Source organism: Scardinius erythrophthalmus (assembly GCF_964197995.2).
Source record: "Scardinius erythrophthalmus genome assembly, chromosome: 2".
Taxonomy (NCBI): Eukaryota; Metazoa; Chordata; class Actinopteri; order Cypriniformes; family Leuciscidae; genus Scardinius; species Scardinius erythrophthalmus.
Genome location: NC_138222.1, coordinates 11,100,044 through 11,123,857, shown reverse-complemented (window position 1 = coordinate 11,123,857; position 23,814 = coordinate 11,100,044). Strand labels below are relative to the sequence as shown.

The following is a 23,814-nucleotide window of genomic DNA, read 5'->3' as shown; positions in this document are numbered from 1 at the left end:
GTCAAACTCTGCTCCTGGAGGGCCACCTGCCTGGAAGTTTCTTGCAAAGCCACTTGAAGGCAAGCCTGCAACCTTAGCCATAAAAAAGCATACTTAGGGAAGGAGTCAAGAGGCATGTTTTTTTTTTTTGTTTTTTGTTGTTTTAAAGGATGGAGGAGAGGCTTCACTACACTGAATTAACCACTTTTGTGAGGAAATAGCTTATTTAATGACTAGACAGCCCATCGGCAAACATGTTTGCTCTTAGACATTCATTTTGAATTGATCTATTTTTAAACAAATACTGTTTCATAAGAGCCACGGACAATTGCGCGACAGGTATGATTCAGTTTACGGCACTTCTCACTCAGTTCTATGGTATCTGCAAACAGTGAATGACTGTCGCTCAACTCTGAATGAAATTCAAAGATGTCAAGGCTGTAATGTGATTGGTTATCAAGTCACACGTGATCCAAGTTAGCATTACGCTTCCTCTAATGTTCGAGCCACAGACCCTCATATCTCCAATAATAAGACCATTGCTGCATTCCAGTTCGCTTACATATACTATGCCCTACAAGCATGTACTGTTTTTGTGAAGAAAAAGTACATACTTTTGAGTGTTTAACAAAAGAGTAGGCAAGCTTTGGGATATATAATACTTCGTCCTAATTGTGTCTTTAACGTACAGCTCTGTCGCAGTTACGTGCATCCTGTCACCGTTAAGACTGCTCTGTCAATCATCTTGTCAAAGTTGAAATCCTCCACATTCAAACTAATTTCCTACCCTTTCTGAGAGAAATGTAGTATCAAATTGATCTGCCAGTCGTGGGTCTTTCATGCGGTAATAAACTGTAATGTGTAATGAACTGTGAGCAATATTAGCTATTAGAGTGTGCATCATAGATATATATGTATATGTACATAGATGCCTCATTAGAGGCCGTTTCAACGGGGCGATAAATGTAAGCTGTCCGCCATATTGGAGCGGTCGGTGATATTTCGAGAGCAAGTTGACTGAGCGTCTGCAACCGTAGTTAGACACATGTATGAATATCTTTGAAATAGACTTCAGCAGATGAATTTGCTAAACTAACACAATACAACAAGATGAAAGTGTCAGCTGACACAACATTAAAAAGTTACCATAGTAAAAGTAAAAACATAAGGAGTACCATAGTAAAAACATGATTATTGAGTTAATAAATATAAAAACACAAACCAACACATTCTCACCTGTGAAAGGTTATACCATTTCTACGGGAATTTAAAACTCGGTAGTTTCACAACCAGAAGGCGGGCGCGTCAACGTGTCTGGAGTGGTGGAATGTGGAATCTACTCATACATATCTATGGTGTGCACAGATCTGCACTTCTAATTCTAACACCATCGGGGTATCTTTGGGATACTCATTTGAACATTCTACAATTTGGGACACACTCATTTTAATTTCAAATACTATTTTGGACGGATAGTATGCAAATTGGGACGCAGCACATCTCTGTTTCTAGTAATCCTGAAGACCTTCATTAGCTGGTCCAGGTGTGTTTAATTAGGGTTGGAGCTGATACTCTAGGACAGTGATCCTCTAGGAACTGAGTTTGACACCCATGCTACTAAAATGCAACTTTTAGGGGTAGATAAGGTACAGAGTTGTCTCTTTTAGCCCCGTGACAAGCTGTTGTAAGGTGCAGCTTTTGTACTTTTTTAACCTTTTTTAACTTTTTTAACCATGTTGTATCCATGTCTGTTATTGCTTTTGTCAAACCAACATACTGTTATTGTATTCCTTCTTGTTCGTTTGTATTTATTTGTCTTCTAAGACCAATATTTATGACTGTAAAGGCCCCTGCACATCAAATGTGATGCAAAAGTTTAGTGAATAACAGCGGAGCTCTTACAGCTCTTAAGCGGAGAGGACAGATCAACAATTTTGATGACTCATTCTCCACGTCAGACTATTGTTCTATTTTCTGTCTAACCAAATGCTAGTATAGGATTGCAAAGGATGCAATGCACAATATATATATATATATATAAAAAAAAAATCAAACTACACATTTCACTACAAAAATTTCACAGTTTTACTGTAGAAACGGTTGCATATTAAATCTTATAGGGGGGAATCTGTTATCCTTCATTTTTATTACAACTGTGGCTGTAACAAGCTGTAAAGTGCAGCTTTGCCAGGCTTTGACGTAGACAAAGCGCTATTGGCTATCTAGTTCTGAACATTGACAAATATGTTCATACATAAAGACATCAATACAAATCTGATGTCAAAGTATGTTGAAAAAAGCTAAAAAAAAAAAAAAAAAAGCTAAAAATAAATGCAGGAAGAACACAGTTCACTCAGACTCTTGACACTATCAAACAGTAGTGTGGCTATCAAGTATGCTTATTCATCTCTGTAATGAGCCTTTAAAGGTTTCACAATCATAGTTTTCTTATTCTAGTGTTCAATATTCTGGTGTTTGTTTATATTGTTTTCACTTTCACTATTTATTTATTTATTTATTTATTTACAGCATTTTGTATTAATTGTTAGCATTTTGTATTAATTATTAACATCTTTTCTTTCTTGTAAACCAGACCATCAGAATTTCTTTGGCATCGACGAGCGTTTGGGGCCAGTGGCTGTCAGTTTTCGCAGGGAGGAAAAAGAGGGATCAAGTGGGTCCCAGTACAACTACAGAATCATTTTCAGGACCACTGAAGTAAATACAAGACTCTCTCACACACAGAATAAGTCGAAAAAGACATTTTGAAACATTTTCACTCATTCGTTTAAAGGAATTATATCCTATACTTTTATCATGTTTATATTTTCCTTGAGGTCCACTTTTGCAACTAATGTCCACTAGAAAAAAATGGTCAGAAATTAGACAATTTTCCACCCTCTGTCTTTACACTTTTTTGCTTGTTATGGTTTTGTTTAGAATTAATGAGATCACAAGGAAATTCATACACAAATGTACCATTTCATTTATTTTTCTCTTTTAAGAAAAACAACAACAACTCATGGCATTACATTATTACTCACTACCTCTAAAAGCTCCAGGCCATAACTCAGTACTTTACATAGATTAAGATATGTATTGAACTTTTGACAGACAGAAAAATAAATTAGTATCTTTTAAAGAAACATTGCTACTATGGCCTCTTAGGAGGTAGAGGTTCATTTTAAAATGCAACCTTTTTTATGAGGTTTTAAAGCTGCACCTTTATATAATTTTGAATACACGACTAATATGATCAACCTCAGGGAAAAAATAAATAAAATATATATGATATAACCCCTTTGAGTCTACATCATGTCTTTTGCTCTCATGGATTGGTCTTGTCCCTGTCATTTTCCTGCAGCTGAAGACCCTGAGAGGTTCAATCCTGGAGGAGTCTGTTCCCTCCGCTGCACGTCACACCACGCCACGCGGCCTTTCACCCAAGAGACTGCTGGAGTTTATTTTGCCTGATCTCAACCTACATTGCCTCAGACTGGCCTCCACTTCCCCTAAAGTCAGAGACACACTCCTTAAACTGGATGAGCAGGGGGTAAGTGATTTTACATTGAGCTGCTTTCTGTAGTTCTGGTGAACTTACAATTCGTGTTTGAAGGTTACTGAAACACTAATAGAAATAAGGTGCGTACAGAATGCATGTATGGATATACATATATGACACTGGCAGTCAAAAGTTTGGAATAATTAAAAATGTTTGTCTCTTCTACTCACTAAGCCTGCATTTATGGGATCAAAAATACAGTAAAAACTGTAATATTGTGAAATATTATTACATTTCAAAAGATCTGGTTTCAACTGTAATTTATTTAAATTTATTCATTTGATGAAAAAGCTGAATTTTCAGCATCATTCATCCAGTCTTCAGTGTCACATGATACTTCAGAAATCATTCTAATATGCTGATTTGCTGCTGCTGCTGCTAATAAAAGCCATTTCTTAATATTATCAATGTTGAGAACAGTTGTGCTGCTTCATATTTTTGTGGAAACCGCGATACACTACCATTTAAAAGTTTGAGGTAAGATATTTTAATAAACAATAGAAATTAATATTTTATTCAACAAGGATGCATTCAATTGAAGTGACGGTTTAGACATTTATAATGTTACAAAAGATTTCTTGTTTAAACAAATGCTGTTCTTTTGAACTGTCTCTTCATAATAGAATCCTGGGGGAAAAAATTATCACAGTTTCCACAAAAATATTAAGTAGCAAAAACTGTTTTATATGTTGATGATAAAAACTATTATTAATAATTGAGCACCAAAAATAATTCAGAGTAATTGAGCACTAAATCAGCAAATTATAATGATTTCTAAAGGATCATGTGACACTGAAGACTGAAGTAATGATGCTGAAAATTCAGCTTTGCATCACTGGAATAAATTACATTTGAAATGGCACTTCTTTAAAAAAAAAATTCTTCCAAACTTTTTAACACCTGTGTAAATATATACATATGTATACATCTGTGTATAGGCTTGAAAAGTGTTGTTTTTTAAAAAAAATAAATAAATGTATCATCGAGAAGCTAATTTTATCAACATTGCATACTGCATATCACATAGATGAACGCTAATAGACAGACTAAAGGCAACAAAACATTGTCATATGCAGGTACACTGTTAACATGTCTGAAAGTGGCATTTGAAATGTGTCTGATGATTTGATTTCAGCCCCAGATATTGAGAATTGCAGCAGAAATGTTGTCAGTGATAAAGCTTAACAAAAGCCTGCTTTTGTAGTTACGCTGCTTGTGCATGCAGTGTGAAACAGGCTTAGTGAAAAAATGAGGAAGAATGGTGTTGTGTGTGTAGAAAACTAGCTGGACAAGCAACCGTAATTTCTTCATTGTTAATGCGCGTGTATGTGTGTGTGTAAAGTTGAATTTCCAGCGTAAGGTGGGGATTATGTACTGCAGAGCAGGACAGAGTACTGAAGAGGACATGTATAACAATGAGAGTGCTGGCCCAGTGTTTGACGAGTTTCTGGACCTTCTTGGAGACAGAGTGCGACTCAAGTCCTGGGAGAAATACAGAGCTCAACTAGATACCAAAAGTAAGAAAAAAAACTCAAAACACACACACACACACACACACACACACACACACACACATGTTGGGTTTATGGGGACTTTCCATTGACATGATGATTTTTATACTGTGCAAACTGTATTCTATCCCCTAACCCTAAGCACAACCCTCACATAACACTTTCTGCATTATTACACTTTCAAAAAACATAATTTAGTATGATTTATAAGCTGTTTTCCTCATGGGGACCAAATAAATGTCCTCACAAGGTAAGCACTTCCATTATTACTGTCTTTGGGTTTACCAGGACCACACACATTGTAATTGTAATTGCTTATTTTTCTTATTTTAAAAGGTTTAGGTTCAGTAAAATGTTTTATTTTTAGAGAAATTAATACTTTTCTTCAGCAAGGATGCATTAAATTATTCAAATATGAGAGTAAAGACTTCTACATGGTATGAAAAAAATCAAATAAATGCTGTTCGTTTGAAATATTCTATTTATAAAAGAATTTTAAAAAACTAATAATAAGAAATGTTTTTTTTGAGCAGCAAATCAATATTTTAGAATGATTTCTGAAGGCTAATGTGACACTGAAGACTGGAGTAATGATGCTGAAAATTCAGCTTTGCATCACAGGAATAAATGGCATTTTAAAATATATTCACATAGTAAATAACAGATTTTGATTTGGTGTGTAATAATAGTGTTTGTTATTTGCAGCTGACTCCACGGGAACACACTCACTGTATACTCGCTACCAGGATTACGAGATCATGTTCCATGTCTCCACCATGCTTCCATACACATCCAACAATACGCAACAGGTAACTCACAGAACCAGAGAATATCCCCTTAAAACTGAGCACCACTTTTACAGTCATTTCTAAAAACCATTACTCATATTATTAACAGGACAATGATATGTATCAGCAAAAGAATAACTAATTGTAAGTTACTGCAAATTGTAAATATAAATGTGTTGAATTGCTTATCTTTAATATATTGTTTGACAAAATATAATATTTAAAACATAATAGTTAAGAGATGAAAAGTGTCACTGGTAACTTTCAATAAATAGCCCTTTTCAGTTTTTATTTTTAGTCAAGGAAGAGACCTGGGTAGGGTTGCACCAGCTATTAGTAATTTTTTACTGAAATTGGAACGTAAAGTCCACACTAGAAACCTAGTAACTACTAGCTAACTCTGTACTTGACTATTTGTTCTTAAGGCAGAGTGTAGCTAGTAGTTTGTAAGCTCTCCATAATATATATATTCCTATATTAGCCTTCAAATACGTGACCAGAAGTTGTTGAAATGCTGTGAATTTCAGTTTATCCTTCATTCTAACTAAATACAATACTACTTAATCGTGATCATAATAGGTATTTTTAAATGTTAAATAACATTCAGAAACTGTATTTGAAATGAATAAGGATTAATAAATAAATACTGATACAAAAAAACATAAGTGATGGCATTTATTATGACTGATTTTATTTGACATGCACAACATGGATCGATGCACACAGTGGCGCAATGTTTAGGACGGGTTTGTGCTGAAGAGCCACTAAAACAAATAGTAATATATTCCCACAATGTTCTCTGCTATTTTATTCCAACCATTACTCCTGATCAGAGGCTTCCGTAAATATTAAAAGTATACGTATATAGAGTTATGCTTCAAGTTTAATGGTGCGACGCAAAAATATTTGGTAGTGCGTAAGTTGTAAACTAGGTTAAGTTGTAACACAGCTGGTGCAACCGGCCCTGGGGTCCTGTGTTATAACTTTACAATAACAAAATGGCCATTGAAAAGTTTATATGCAATTTCCAACATACACATCAAATTTATGAAATGTAAACATGCAGTGAACATATGTCTCCCCTGGTGAAAAAGAAATACGCTTTAGCTTACTTTTAAAAACTGTACTTATTACAGAAAATAAATAATATACTTGAAAAGAATATACTTACGTGTCAAAACATGGAGTATGTTTTCGAACACTTTCAATTTCAGACTCTGATGCCCCCCTTGCGGGCACACTTTGAGAACCACTACATTAAGGACACTTAAGTGGCCTTTTATTTACTTCATATTATATTATCTGCAAGTACAGATTTAAAAAATATACTACTATAATATTTGAAGTACACGACACAAGTCACTGCATTTAGAATGAAATAATTAGAATAATTCTCTACATTTAGAATACAAATTTTGTCCTCAAGCACTTCCAAGTTAACTAACTAACAGTATTTTTGTCAGCATAATATCTAAGTTTCTGTTTTCTCTATTTCTCTTCTAGTTACTGAGGAAGAGGCACATAGGGAATGATATTATCACAATAGTCTTCCAAGAGCCAGGTGCTTTACCCTTCACCCCCAAAGCCATCCGTTCTCACTTTCAGCATGTGTTCATCATTGTCCGAGTACACGAGCCCTGCACCGACAACACCTATTACAGGTAAAAGAGTAGACATAGAAAAACACATAAAATGTTAACAAAAAAACCCAAAATTTCTTTATCTCCACCTTTCTCAGAGTTGCTGTAACTCGTTCCAAGGACATCCCGCTCTTTGGTCCTCTCTTCCCTAAAGGTGCACGCTTCCCCCGTTCTCCTGCCTTCCGTGACTTTCTCCTTGCCAAAGCCATTAATGCAGAGAACGCAGCTGAGAAAGCGGAAAAATTTCGCTCTATGGCCACACGCACACGGCAAGAGTACCTGAAAGACCTAGCGGAAAACTACGTCACCACCACTCCCATTGATTCTTCCACCAAATTCCCGCTGCTTTCACTGGGCGGGAAGCGCAAAGAGAAGTTTAAGGGAGCTAAAGGCGCAGAGCTTCATAGCGCAGGCGCTTTAGTGTGGGCCGTCACCGTCGTTCAGGGCGGTGAGAGCAACGGTCTTAGTCTGTCCTGCCTGCTCGGCGTGTCAGCGGAGTCAGTCGTGCTCATAGAGCGATCCACTAGAACAGTCGTGTTCAATTGCAGCTGCCGCGATGTCATCGGCTGGAAGGCCGTGACTGAGACTGGAGCTCAGGGTGGCCTTTGCCTGGATATCTTCTACGAGAGAGGCGAGGCAGTGACCATGACGATGTTGGACAGCCAAGTTGAGGATATGAAGGAGGTTGTCCAGAGGCTGGAGGTGAGATGTAATGCAGTATGCAAATCTATATTACTTAAAGTGCCCCTATTATGCTATTTTAAAGGTTTACATACATCCAGGGTCAAAAAACACTTTAATTTTCTCATAATATACATTGCAGCATCACCTCTTTTCTCACAGTGTCTGAAATGGTTCGATCAAGAATCCGGTCTTTCTAAACCCCTCCTTTCCGAGAGCCTACTCTGCTCTGATTTGGTCAGATGGCCCCGTCTGTTGTGATTGGTCTACCGCCTGCAGTTTGTTTCGGAAACAAACCTCCTATTACCATATATACATTTTAGCTCCTGAGGCTTCCTCAACTCTTGATACACAGTGATACAAACAGTAATGATGGCGTCTGTTTTGCCGTATCAATTCCAAGTCCTTATCCTTTGGAAGTGCATGCAAAGTGGATTTGAAGACTTGTTTCAGGCACTTCAGAATATGTTCTTTCTTTTGGGAGACAATAACTCCATTTATCTGCACTTGGATCTTTAAAATTTAGAAGACCTTCACAACCAGCTATATTAAACGCTACATGAAAGGCAAAATCCGAATAAGCATAATAGAGGCACTTTAATCCCATGAATTGTTAGCACTGTGGGATGAGGGATTTGATTTCAGAACATATTGTTTGGTATATCTGTAATGCAAATACTGTTTTTGTGGGCTTTTGCAAATATAGGTGCATCTTTTTTTTTTACCACATATCTGACCTTCATAAAACTGTTTTACTACTTTACTGTATGCTTTTACTGCTGCAGTAAATATTAAACATGAGCATCCATCAAAATACAACAAAACTTTTGTGTAAAGTCTGTAAAGCTATATTGCACTCTTGAATTAAAAAAAGACATACAATACATACAATATTATTACAAAGTGGGGATTGTCAATATGTGACCCTGGAACACAAAACTAGTCACAAGTAGCATGGGTATATTTGTGGCAAAAGCCAACAATACATTGAATGGGTCAAAATTATCGTTATCGACCAAAAATCATTAGGATATTAAGTAAAGATCATGTTCCATGAAGGTATTTTGTACATTCCCTACCATAAATATATAAAACATTTACTTTTGTGAGTGAATGCAGCACAATCACGAACATAAATGGACAACTTTAAAGGCAATTTTCTCAATGTTTCGATTTTTCTGCACCCTCAGATTCCAGATTTTCAAATAGTTGTATCTCTGCCAGATATCCTAACAAATATCCTGAATAACCATAATCAATGGAAAGCTTATTTATTCAGCTTTCAGATGATGTATAAATCTCAATTTAAAAAAAATGTACCCATGTGACTGGTTTTGTGGTCCAGGGTCACATATAGGTAAATTAATTAACCACAATTAATTTTGTGATTCCAAAAATGTCAAAGAACTGCATATTGTTCAATAAAAACAATAGATGACAAGAAAAAAAATGAAAATATGGTTTCAGTTTACATCCTGATATGTTGCTGTTTCTTATTCTCACCAAAGCCGCATTAATTTAATAAAAAATTCCATAAAAATAAGACTTTGAGCTTTTATGATATGCAGTACGCCATTTTAACATGACACTTCTATGCTAACTCCCCTGGTAGCTGGTAACACGAGGTTGTGAGGCGCGTGAGATCACACCCCTGCGGGACGGAGTAGGTCAGCCTGGCTTCCTGATGAGCGAGGAAGGCTTTGTAACTGAGCTGCAGAAGTTTGGATATGCAGAGAGCGGTGGGCTGCAGTTGTGGGCTCGTGTTGTTCGTCTCTGCGGTCAGGTCCTGGTGCACCTCAGCCAGGAAGAGAGGAGCCGACTCCTCCGCACGGCACAGAAGATCCACATCACAGTCATTCCTCCAGATGAGAACGGGAAACCACGCAGGTAATAGAGGTGATGGCTTATTTGCGTGTGAAAGAGGGTGGACAAAATGGAGAAATGATGTAAAGCACTCATACACTGCAGTGATGTTTAGCAAAAAGTGGGCTGACTAGTAAAAATAGTTAGCAGGGAGTGGAGGATGGAGTGCTAAACTGCATATACAGTAATGTGCAAACAGTACCCCCCCCAAGGAGATGGACAAGGAGTCTGACAACAGCCGGTATGATCTGATCTCACCATCGTCGAGTCCGTCTGTGATTACATGAAGAAACAGAAAAAACTGAGACAAACTAAATCCAGAAGAACTGCGGGAACGTCTCCGAGATGCTTGAAGAAACCTTCTTGCAAAGCTACCTGAAAAACTATGCGCAAGTGTACCTGGACAAAAGCCGTTTTAAACGCAAAGGGTCGTTACACCATATATTGATTTGAATTAGTTAATAGAAGTTAAATCATAAATAAATTCAATTTGTGATTTTATTTTTGAAAGCATTCTCACTTTACAGCATTTTAACACAAGTGCCAGTACTTTTCACAGTACTGTAGCTTTGCAGGAAGGTTTCTTCAAGCATCTTGGAGACGTTCCCGCAGTTCTTCTGGATTTAGTTTGTCTCCGTTTTTTCTGTTTCTTCATGTAATCACAGACGGACTCGATGATGGTGAGATTAGATCATACCGGCTGTTGTCAGATTCCTTGTGCATGCAGAAATCTCACTGGATTATTACAATAAATGGCAAAAAGACTGTTTGGAAATGTAAACTGATATTTCCTACTGACACACTACAGCAAAAGATATAAATAACTGACTTAAAACATGGTATGATTTTTCAATGTTTTGAAAGAAGTCTTGGTAACACTTTAGTTTAGGGTCCAATTCTTACTATTAACTAGTTGCTTATATTAGCATGCATATTACTAGGGTATTTGCTGTTTATTAGTAGCCTACTTATAAAGCACATATTAATGCCTTATTCTGCATGACCCTATTCTACATCCCTTAATCCTACCCCATACCTAAACTTAACAACTCCCTAATTAACTATTAATAAGCAGTAACTAGGAGTTTATTGAGGCAAAAGTCACAATTAACTAAAGTGTGATCGAAGTCTCTTATGCTCACCAAAGCAGCCTTTATTTGATCAAAAATACTGTAAAAACAGTAATACTGTTATTATAAATATTATATATTTAGAGAGAGAGAGAGAGGCTATGTCCCTAGGGAGGGAAACAGATGGATAGAGAGGGGAAGGAGCAATTGATTGAAGGACAGATCTCATTGTATTGTGAACATGTTTTAGCCAGTGTTTCACCAGCTGGCCAACTATCATTAAATTTTCATAATGCTTATTGATGGATCTAAACCAACACACACAAATACATCTTGGTTTAAAACTGTATTTAAAAGAAGAAGAATTATTAATATATATATAAAGCGACTCACTCAGCATGATGTATGCAAGTCTTTTATTATATAACATACTTCAAAAAAGAGAACCAAAATAGTAGCATTGATCTTTTCACCCATGACTAACTATGCTGAAATAAATAAGCTGGAACTTTGAGGTTTTCACTACCGTTGCTCTTCACTTTCTTTTCCCTTTTTTATTGTTCTTGTGTCTGAGTTCAGGAGTTTCTCTGAGCTTTACCAGAAAGCCATCCAGGACGCAGAAAGCAAATCCGGAGAAGGACGATCGGGCGAAGCCTGGGTTCTGGATTACGACGACGATGAAGATGATGGTGATGGTGAAGAAGGGGAGGAAGAGGAGATGAAAGAGAATGAAAATGAGATGGATGACAGTGAAACTCCAAAGCAGGAACTACTTGGAGAGCAGTTGGTATTTCCCGAGCCCATGGATACAGATTCGCTCCTCTCCCCACCCAGCTTGCCCCTCTTGCGGGCAACTTCCCTGCAGGACAGCATGAAGAGTCAGACCCCAGAAATCACCCCTGTCTCTCTCACACGAAGCTACTCATTAGAAGGACACCCTCCATGCCAGGACATCTTTCAAGGGTATACAGATTTCTGTTTGCCTGCTTCTGATTTTAATATAACACTTAATAGTTAATAACAACAACACTGCCAATGGCCATCAATTATTTTGTAAATCAGCCACAATTTGACACACACTTTGCAAACAAACTTTTACTGAAAGATGGATCTGTGTTAATTAACTATTAATTCTAATTCGTCACCTGTGGTAACTGGTTGTTTTGATGTTTTAGGACTCATGTACAGTTAACCCATGTTGCACAATCATGATTAGGACTCAAAAAAAGCTGGTCATGTGTACCAAACGTATACTTAAAAGGAATCGGCTGTGGTCTTATGTTGTGCTGTAAGGTGCATTCTTTGAAAATTATGAGTTATTCTAACACCAAAAGATTGCCTCTCTCAACCTTTACAAAGCACATGTAAATGTTTCATCATTGGTTCTTTGGTTACCCTTGTGAAAAAGAAGTGCACTTAATTGTCTTCAGTGTGCACTTGTAGTGTACTTCACATCTTAAAAGTATATTTAAAAAAAACAGTATTTGCAGATAATATAATATTAATAATATAAAAGGCCACTTAAGTGCACTTAAATACAGTTCACTTTCATGACTACAATATGTTTTTTTAAGTGCACTTTATAATAAACTCAAACATTTCAATGTACATTTTAAATCATTATGTTTTAATAATGTTTTCTCACGCTTTAAAGAAGTACACTTATTTTGATGTGTTGACTAATATACTAAAACCCATGTAAAGTACATGATTGTAATTTTGACTGTAGTGTGTTATTTAGATATTACATTTAGGTTAGTTCATATATTTAAATGTGGGCTACTAAATTGCTACTTCATTTGAAATGTGTAATAACAAATACATTTAAAGACATGACATACAAGTGTCAGTAGAAATTACATTACATTAAAGTATTTGAGTTTACCACAAATGCTTGTCAGTACATTCTGCTTTACTTTAACCATATTTTAAAGACAATATCTTTAATTACTTTCTTTACTAATTACTAATATTTTCTTTTAATTACAATTAACATTCAGTTAAGCAAATGTCCGGAAACGTTACATTCAATTCACACTGAAGTATATTCTTTTAAAGTATTTCATTTCAGTAATACAGTAAGTACTCTTTTTAAAATATGCTAAAGTACACTTCTTTTTCACAGTGGTAAGGAATAATATCCATGACCATTTTACTTGGATAGCACTCACAAATAGACAGCACAAATATTAACTAAATTAAAGAGACTTTATTTGTAGTAGTGAAGTGTGAAGCAATTGGATGTTGTAAAAAAGCAAGACTTATTTAAAGCCAGCCTCATAAAATCTCTTTGTTATTGACACAAATGAGCATCTCAATGTTTGCAGAAAAGTTTTTATTCTATTCTTTATTTTATTTATTTTAACTAATATTTCTCTCTCTATGAATGTGTATGTCTGTCAGACATGTGTATGATAATGTGGGGCTGAAAGGAAACAGGCACATCTATGAAAACCCTGGAGAGCTTAGGGACGAGACCCCTGACCTTATACTGGCAGTCAAACCTAAAGTGCCTCCAGAGCTAGTGGAAGAGGTATGAAATACACACTTTATGACATTACTTTGTTTTACAAGCTGATTGATTGTCAAGGCAAGCAAAACTGATCATGTGATCACAATAGGCACAGATACAATGAAGCTTATTGAGTTGTCAACCTTTTCCTTCACTAAGACACATTACTTTATTGGAACAAAAAAACATAAGAAAAATAAAGAGACTAACTGCTATAGATTGTTTACTGCACCAAGCAACTTGAAAGTAAACATTAAATATTAAGGCTACTTCTTGGTCTGGAAATTAAAAAAAATTTAAATCCATGTTTCAAGATGGATTTGTAATCGATGCATTAAGAATGTAAGTGAATCATTCACCTCTGCTATGACATACTGTATGACTTAGAAACAGCATTAAAAGCATGAACACCTTCCAGAATAGCACAACAGATTTCAGCTCCTGAAGCATGGCATGATCTGCTGCTGTTGTGTATGCAGGATCCTGCCTCCCACACAGAGGCCAACTGATGGATCAGCTTGTAGCTCTCTGTATTTGGAAAGTGATTGTAGTGTTTTTAGAAGGGTTTTTAACCTCTGAGATCCCTCTCCCACTCTCTCTCTCTGTCCTTCCTGTATGTTCACTGTTCCTCCCACTTCATCTTTCCCTTCTTCCCCTCATAAAATCCCTTTCTCTCTTGCTCTCTTTATTCCCCACATTTTCTCTTGTCATATTCATCTTAATTTTTCTTCTGTTTTAAATGCATGAGTAGGCTACATTGAGAAATAATTATTTACAGAAACGTTCTGTCTTACAGTATAATCTATTTTCTGCTCACTTTCATGCAATGATAAAAAAAAAAAAATAAGCAGTAGAAATAACCTGATATAGTTTATACTGCAGTATATCCACATCGCAGATGTGAAAAAAAAGAGAAAAGAAAAAAGATCTTCTAAAGATCTTCTGCTATATTTACAGTTTTGACTTTTTCTTTTTTTGCCATGTTATGAATTGCTCTGCAGCCGCTGGAAAGCAGTGCTGGGTAATCAGATTCCAAAAATGAAGTACTTGTAATTAGATTATATTACATTTTAAAATGAACTTTTTTATTGATTACATTATTACATGTTATTGTTAGCCTGGCTAACGTCAGACCTCTTTCTCATTTGAGACGTGGTCTGAGAAACATATGTTTGTTTTCTCGTATTTGAGGCGTGGTTTACGAATGCCCAGAGCCGTTTATTGGGCGCTACGAATGTCTATCAAATGCGCCTGTAGCTCATAGCCAATCGTTTCAATTATACCAGATGACGTATGTAGAGCGGCAGAAATTCGACGAGGAAGAAAACGAAATAAACTTGCGTTCTAAACTACTTAGAACACTATCTAAGGCTGCATCGAAAGGTAACGTGTCTGATGCCATGTTGGATCCATAGATATAAACAAACTGCTTCGGTGTGTCGCATTGACGTCGTCATCGTCTTGCTGCTCCCTCCCCGTTCTGTGATTGGTTCCCTTTTTGAGGGGAAAATCTGGTCCATGGTGTCCAGGCTGCCTAGCAGCGTGAATAAAATCTTGCTGTGTGCAAGGCAGCATGGGGAAACCCAGGCTATGTTATTGTCACAATGGAATTAAATTATTCATAATTCATTGATTCTACTTCTTTTTTTATCTTGTAAATTTTCTTTTCTATAAAAGTCTACTGCTTATATACATTCAGAGGGTCTTCCAGGTTTGTGGAATTGCACACACAGACCAGCCACTAGTCATGAGCCTATCACTGAAAACTGAGAGCCATGGAATTTGATCACTGGATTTACAGAAATCATTTCTCTTTTAAGAAGTGTTTTCTCAACATTGAAACATTGCATAGCCTATCTAATCAGCATCTAATCAGGTTCAGGGTTAGTACCTGATATTACCCAGTTATTGCAATTACTATAGTAAGTAAATATGTACTGTACATGGGGAACAGGACTGTAAAATAAAGTGCTACCAGTAACTATTTTGTTATATACAATTACCATGATATTTTGGTCATTACACTAATCGATTGTTTGATTCTTGCTCTCTGTCTAGTTTGGGCCTGATCAGGGGACTGAGGAGCTGCCATCGGTCAGTGATGTGACCATGAGATCTGCCTGCAGGGAAAGTGCAGAAAGAAACTCCAGAGCTCTGAGCCTCCATAACTCCATCACTAAGAGTAAGTGTTTCTTAATGATGATACCACAAAACATTATGTGGTAAATGTATTATTTTAAAAATAATTGTGTAGTTAATGTTATAAGTTTAGACCACTGTTGCTACAGTAAACCATTATTTGCAAAGGGATATTAAAAAAGCCCTCAAATAAGCACTTCCACAATAGCCGTGTTTTCACTGTAGTGCCAAAAGCGAGCGTGCTAGTACAGTCACGTTTCCACTGTCACCTCCGGGGCTTGATCAGGCCTCATCGGGGCTTCCTCGGGGCCAATGTCCAGGGGTTTTTAACCCGCCAAATACCTTGGTCCAAAGCGAGCCAACTGGGGCTTGAGGAGTTGTCAATATGAACAGAGGCGGTCAATACCGCTGCTCATTTCCCATGCTATTATATTAGGCTACCAGCAGCTAACTTCAAAATTTAAGACATTTTAAACAATTTTCACTTTCAGACACCAGCGAATCATAACCTGAGACGTTCACTTTGAGGGAACTCAAAGCTGTGTCTGACTTTGACGCTATGGGAATGTTTATACCCAGTATGCCATACTGACCTAGTGCCTGTCCTAGTATGAATCATGGCAAGCACAAATCTAGGACAAAAGCACCTGGGACACCAGAGTGGAGTCCAAATCTAAGTTGTAAAACCTCACAAATGTGTCTGGAGAGGACCAGTCTGCCAAATCACATACTTCTTAAAGTGATACCCCTGACAATAAGGCTTTTGAAGCCGCCATATTCCCCTGACAGCCATAGGTGAATGCCGACACCACACTTCATAAGCAAGAGAATTAGCCTCGACTATCCACTTGCTCATAGTCTGTTTGGTCGCTGGTGAACCTTTCCAAGGCGACCCAAAACAGACCAAAAACTGATCAGACTTCCTCCACAGGGTATCTCTGTGGACATAAGCGTCCAGTGCTCTGCCTCTCCTGGACTGACGTCTGGAATGGAGGAGGACAAAAGGCTTGCAAGACTATAGATTGTGCAACATTAGTTGGAACCTTAGGCATTTAACCCGGTCTAGGGTGCACAAAGTTTTTAACCATGCTGGGACCTTATTCTAAGCATGAAGGGGAAACCGACAGAGATTTCTGTTGATCTCCTGCTTTCTTAAGAGACGTGATGGCCAGGAGGAACATAGTCTTTAGAATCAGAAATTTCTCTGCAACAAAATCGGGGCCAATGTAGGCTTGAATGGTTCTGTGGACAGACCTTCTAGTACCAGAGCCAAATGCCAAGCCAGAACACTTGCATGGCTTTCAGGCCTCATCCTCTCATATAACAACTTAGGAATCGAGACACCAGTGGGTTTCTCCCTAATGAATCAACACCCAAAGGTGCATGGGAAGCAGCTATGGCCACCACATACACCTTCAAAGTGGACGGGTATAGCCCTGCAGGAAATTGGTTAAGCCAAAACCACAATTTCCATGCTGGTCGGGGTGATAAGTCGTGCCCCCTGCTTGAGGTCAAAGATCCCTCTTGACGGGAATCTCCCATGGAGAGACATCAGGACCGAGAACCAAACTCGGTCCCGGGGCAATCGCTAGAGGAGGCATTGAGTCTCGGTGGCCCCGGATACCCTAGTTGCGGCCCTAATGAAGGCACGTGTGTGACGCGACTGAGGACTTCATCAACACAGAGACAAAGAGACATTATTAAATGTCATTCTTTTTATGTTAAAGTATTGAAAATGTCACATCACATGCCTCTAATATTATATATTTACTGTATATACAGTAGGGTACAACAGGGCTAAAGGCGCACCAGGGGAAAAGGCGCCTTTGATTTTATTTTCCTCTAAACCACTAGATGGCGCAAAGACTTGCCGCAGCACTTTCCAAAACCTCCACAGTAACACTTCCTATGAAGTCCATGCTTAGAAATAAGTATAAATGGAGCTATGATTCATTATAAGTAGTATTACTATTCTATAAATATTTGTATAAAGACTCATTAAGACCTATACTGCAGTATAAGAACAGTTATAGTCACATTTATCTAATTTCTTTCATAATTACTTATAAGGTCTTCGGATGAGACGTTAAACTGAGGTCCTGACTCTCTGTAGTGGTCATTACAAATCCCAGGATGGCCTTCAGAAATAGAGTAGGGGTTTAACCCCGGCATTCTGGCCAAATTTGCCCATTGGCCTCTGTCCATCATCATGGCCTCCTAATCACCCCCTATATATACTGATTGGCTTCATCACTCCGTCTTCTCTCCACCAATAAGCTAGTGTGTGCTGGGTGTTCTGGCGCAATATGGCTGCCATCGCATCATCCAGGTGGATGCTGCACATTGGTGGTGGTTGAGGAGATTCCCCCCTTCCATATGTAAAGCGCTTTGAGTACCTAGAAAAGCGCTATATAAATGTAACAAATTATTATAATTAATTATTATAAGTTATGCATTTGCTTTTTCAATGTGCATGCTTATAATCCATTATACACTGATTTATTTGTATTAATTAGTCAGTCGTATAGTTCCATGAATGTATTTACAAAGATGCAACCTGCATTGCTATAATGTTATTATAGTTCAGATTTATTTCTGTCAAATACGTGAATATATTGTTATTAATAGATGTGTTGTGTTCTTATAAATAATTTTTGTGAGTAATAATAGTTACTAACCTCTATAAATGCCAATTGAGTCTGAACCTGAAGATGTGCTCATGATACATTTTAAATTGTTTATTTGTAAATGTAACTAATAATTCCTGTAAATAAAATAAAGAAGAAAAAAAACACAGAAATAGTTAATACAAACAGTTGAAACATGTATCTTTTTTAATGTTACATACTAGCAAAACATGACCTCTAATGCAAACATTAGCCATTAAAGACAACTGAAAACTAATTGGTGCAGCAAATAAGTGCCTCTGGAACTATTTTATATTTGATCATTTATAAATCATTGTATAATGGATTATGAGCATGCACATTGAAAAATCAAATGCATGACTTAAGTAATTATAAAATGTAACTATAACTGTTCTTATAATGTAGTATAGGTCTTAATGAGTCTTTAGATATATTTATGAGTAATACTTATAATGAATTATAGCTCTATTTATACTTATTTATAAGCATGGACTTTATAAAAAGTGTTACCACATTCGCTTTTCAAGATACACGTGGAAATTTGGCTGATTCTTGATGAATTTAAAAAGAATCTTGCTTTTTTAAAATGTTGTAGATTTAAGTAACCACTGAGAATCGCTAAAATTGTTGAATATATTTTGAGACAAAGTTCTTCTTAACGTTTTTCTTTTCTTTTTTTTTTTTCAAGCTAATTAAAGCAACAGTTTTTCAATAACAGAAGAATGTGTAAAAGTATGGTATTTTGGGGAAAAGGAGCCCCTGCTGTTGGGGTTAAAGGCACAATAATTAACATGATAATAAACAACCAGCTGACTTTTCCATTTGTTGGCATGGTTTGATTCAGATGACAAATATCATATATAAAGTTGGGTGTCCACCTTAGAGATAATCATCATACTATAATGAAACATTTAATCATTAATCATTTAATCATTTAAACAATTAATCATATCATATAATACAATATCATTTATTGCTACTATTGTAAATCTATATTATTGGATATCCTTCAATGCTTTCAGAATCTTTACTTTTTAAATTAATTTTGTTTCTGCATTTTTTAAATATATTTTTATATGAACATTTTAATGACATTATATTTATTAAAACAATATTATTAGTATTAAACAAAAATGAATTATTTTATTTGTCAAAATAGACAGAAGTACAAACTTTGCTAAAGTGGTTGTTTTGAACAAGTATAAACTTAGACATTATTCAAAACATATTATTTTACCTAAAGTATAAATAATGTGTGCCTTTTGCCCCATGCTGGTGAGCCTTTTACCCCGTGCCCACCTCATACATTTATAAGGTATTTAAACAAAATGAACCATTTTTCTTTCACACAAAGACCCTATCTTGCACCCAGCATTTACCCAAATTATTATACGCCTGTTTAACCGAAACTAATTTGGGTGGGTTTCTCCCATCCCCAATGTCACTTCTCTGTGTTTTACGGCCCTGACGAGAACGTCGGTCTCCTCGGCTGTGAACCGCTCCTGGCGTGCGCCTGGCAAATCCGCCGTTATAATAGCAATCCGCCATGGAACAAGCGCGCCTGCTCTTAAAGGGAATGTGAGATGACGCTCTGATTGGTTTATTTCACGTTACGCCCAAACCACACCTATGAATAATAAAGCTACTTCAGACCAACCCATTTTAGATTTGCGTCGGGCGCAAGAGTCATTTATCCCGCCGGTATAATAGCAACAGCGCCCAAGACCCGCCCACAAAGTTACTTGCGTTTCGTGCTTGATACTTGCGTTTCAGATCGTTAAAATAGGGCCCTAAATCTATTGCTGCATCAATATTCATTACAAACATACACTGCCGTTCAAAAGTTTTGGATCGGTACGATTTTTAATGTTTTTAATAGAAGTCTCTTCTGCTCACCAAGGCTGCATTTATTTGATAAAAAAGAGAGAAAATTTTGTTAAATATTATGACAATAATAATAACTGTTTTCTATTTTAATGTATTTTAAAATATAATTTATTTCTGTTATCAAAGCTGAATTTTCAGCATCATTAGTCCAGTCTTCATTGTCACATGATATGTTGATTTGATGCTCAAGAAACATTCATTATTATCAATTTTGAAAACAATTTTGTAAGAATTGGATTCTTTGATGAATAGAAAGTTCAAAAGAACAGAATTTATTTGAAATAGAATATTTTGTGACATTATAAATGTCTTTAACTTTTGATCAATTTAATTCATCCTTGATGAATAAAAGTATTGATTTCTTTTATTTATTCCCTCAAAAAATAAAATAAAAATTCTTACTGGCCCCAAACTTTTGAACGGTAGTGTTTAATGTTACAAAAGCTTTCTATTTCAGATAAATGCTGTTCTTTTTTTTTGTATTCATCAAAGAATCCTGAAATAAAAATGTAAATAACTGTTTTCAACATTGATAATAATGCGAAATGTTTCTTGAGCATCAAATCATCATATTAGAATGATTTCTGAAGAATCATGACACTGAAGACTGGGGTATGATGATGAAAATTCAGCTTTGATCACAGGAATAAATTACACTTTACCATATATTCACATAGAAAACAGCTGTTTTAAATTGTAATAATATTTCACATAATATAATATTATGATAATATTGTATTTTGAATCAAATAAATGCAGCCTTGGTGAGCAGAAAAGACTTCTTGTAAAACTTTTGAACGGCAGTGTATATTTTTTCTGCAATCATACACTATGGAAGTAGTGAAAATGACTAATGTGCTGAAAAATGTATAAAATATAATGTATTTAGCTACATTGGTATGGTTTCAGCTGTTATGGTTTTGCTCTGTACATTAGCTCAGCTTCCTTTTGTTCTTTTGTCTTGGCGACAGGGCGGCTCTATTCCTCCTCTGGGAGGTTTCATTTTCCCTTACTCCTGCATAAGCCCTTCTCCTGTAAACGCTACCTTTCTAACAAAAATAAGCTGATCTACGACCAGCCTCACATCCATAAGTAAATTCGGCAAGCTTTAAAAGATTCGAATCGAGGCATGAATGGCATTGACATTTTAAAATGAGTGTAAAGCTTTGGACAGATGGGGGCCAGGCTAGGGCTGGTTGGGATAAGGGGTATTATATGGCCTTAAATCAAGACACTGTCTCTGGGCCATCTGTTCGGTGCTGCCCCTTGTTAGTTGAGCGGTTACATCTCTCCAGGCTCTCTTTTAAAATGCATACGGGTGTGCATGTGTGTTATTCTCTTTACTCAAGCCTTTTTAAGCCAATCCCCAGAATGTCAGTAGGAGCCTTTCACTTTGAACAATTTGGGGGATGGCAGCAGAAGTCATTTGAAAAAGATGCAAACCTAGCTAACTACAGCTACTGCTTAGAAAAAAAAAAACATATCGTTATATTAACAACAAAACAGTCTCCATTTTTGGTGGCTTGTTGCAGGATGAAGCTGTCTCCTGAAAACTTTTACTAATTTTTTACTGTACGCTCAAAAGGGAAATAATACCTAATGTGACAAGGAACCAAGAGATCAAAAGAGGGAACTGCGGACTGCTTTAACAACTTCAAATCTTGTTATGTTTTAATAATCTTTTGTAGTGCTATAAAGTACACTTATTTTGATGTGTTGACTAACATACTAAAATCACATGTACCTGATTATAATTTTAACTGTGTTATTACATTTAAAGCTAATATAATTTAAATTTACTGAATTGAAACTGTGTAATTACAAATATATTAAATTTAATGTACATGAAAAGTTTCAATAGAAATATCATTAAAGAATAGTTTATTTTACCATAAATGCTTGTCAGTACATTCAGCAGTTCACTTTAACCAGTAACTGTATTTCAAAGACAACAGAAATCATTATAAATTTACATATAAAGATGTACTTAAAGGTGGTATCAGTGATTTCAGGCCCAAAAATATTTCACCAATCACCGACAGGGGGAGGGTGTTGTGAGGTTTTGTGCCATCTTTTCTTCAGCTCTGACTTCGCGTGCAGCCGTGCATGAGCTCAAAACCTCACAACACCCTCCCCCTGTCGGTGATTGGTTGGAACACTATTTGTTTTGGTTTTGAGTGTTTAGCTAAACCAGTTGTTTTTGTGTGCAGATCTCAGAGCCTAGGCTGCCTACAGAGACGCGTTTTTTTGACGGCATGCTTATGGGGCGGGCAGCTAGCGGATCGTTAGGAAAGATTAGATGAATGTGATAAAAATATTTTTGGGCCTGAAATCACTGATACCACCTTTAAGTCCTACTTAAGTGGGTCAAAAAACACTCTAAACTATTATACATTTTCAAAAATTATTATTTTTATATATTTATTTATTTATTTATAATAATATTTATTATTATACATTTACTTTTCATTTTAAAGTATGGTATTTCTGTAATAAGTTAGCCTGGGTAAAACCAGACCATTCTCAGTAGTAACTGAGTTATGGTCTGGCAAAGCTGCATTAATAACTCATTTCCAAACGAGCGTCACCAACGGACGTCGCTCAAATGCCTTTGGGCGCAATTGGATAGACCTAAAACCAATCAGAGCGATCGTCATCGTGTAAAGCCATGCTGCGTCCTAAGTTACACTACGCCATAAAAGTATGTACTTTTTTTTGTGAAGAAAAGGTATTTACTTTTGAATGTGTAGCAAAAAAGTAGGCAAGCTTTGGGACATACTACTTCGTCATCTGTATCGGACGGATCTGTTGCGTGCATCCTGTCACGTAAACTGCCCTGTCAATCATCTTGTCACAGTTAAAATCCTCTATTAAATCTAATTTCATTTCCTACCGTTTCGGAGAGAAATGTAGTAGCACGTTCATCAGCCAGTGGGTCTTTCATGGAGACTGTCCTCATGTGTTTGCAATTTGAATATAATAATGCATTTAAAAGTTGATGCGCTTCACCAACGGACGTCGCTCAAATGCCTCTTGGCGCAATTGGATAGGCTAGACCTAAAACCAATCAGAGCGATCGTCATTGTGTAAAGCCCGCCTCAACGTTTCTGATTGGTGCCACGATTTCGACGGATTAGAAATGGGCTTGAATGAGCTCTTTGCCAGACTACTTGTAGAGCAAATCTAAATTTGCCGGAAGTTGTCTGGGTTTTCCCAGGCTAGTAATAAGTAGGCTACTCTTTTTGAATGTATGCTAAAGTGTACTTTTCACAAGGCTATTTATCCACTACAACTGCTAAAGTACTAATTTACACACAAATTCCACTAATGTTAACAAAATTCACAAAGTCACTTCTAGTAGATGCCAAGAAATAATCAAAAGTAAATACTTTCCAAGAGCTTTTTTTACAATATATTTTTGCTAATTCCAGTTCTCTCAGAGACAACAGATTCATCTGAGGAAGAGTGGCAGTCAATTGCTGATCTGGCCAGCGCCTGTCGGAACATTCTGGAAGCTTTGTCTCGAGAAGGTGA

The 23,814-nt window shown here is 36.5% G+C and overlaps 1 protein-coding gene across 4 annotated transcripts in view; it reads left to right on the top strand.

Moving 5' to 3' along the window:
• The window catches only part of sipa1 (signal-induced proliferation-associated 1), a 54,126-nt gene that overhangs the window by 23,549 nt on the left and 6,763 nt on the right, over nt 1–23,814 (top strand). For 3 of the 4 annotated variants that reach the window (XR_014029632.1, XM_081358778.1, XM_081358776.1), the window contains exons 3-13: nt 2,573–2,697; nt 3,344–3,532; nt 4,884–5,058; nt 5,758–5,861; nt 7,344–7,501; nt 7,579–8,182; nt 9,774–10,048; nt 11,674–12,057; nt 13,498–13,627; nt 15,665–15,788; nt 23,712–23,810. Coding sequence is in view for 3 of the 4 variants with exons in the window: in XM_081358778.1 (XP_081214904.1) it covers nt 2,573–2,697; nt 3,344–3,532; nt 4,884–5,058; nt 5,758–5,861; nt 7,344–7,501; nt 7,579–8,182; nt 9,774–10,048; nt 11,674–12,057; nt 13,498–13,627; nt 15,665–15,788; nt 23,712–23,810 (2,367 nt within the window). In the remaining variant the exon portion in view is untranslated. The remainder of the gene's footprint in view (nt 1–2,572; nt 2,698–3,343; nt 3,533–4,883; nt 5,059–5,757; nt 5,862–7,343; nt 7,502–7,578; nt 8,183–9,773; nt 10,049–11,673; nt 12,058–13,497; nt 13,628–15,664; nt 15,789–23,711; nt 23,811–23,814) is intronic. The other variant, XM_081358777.1, reaches the window with a different exon arrangement.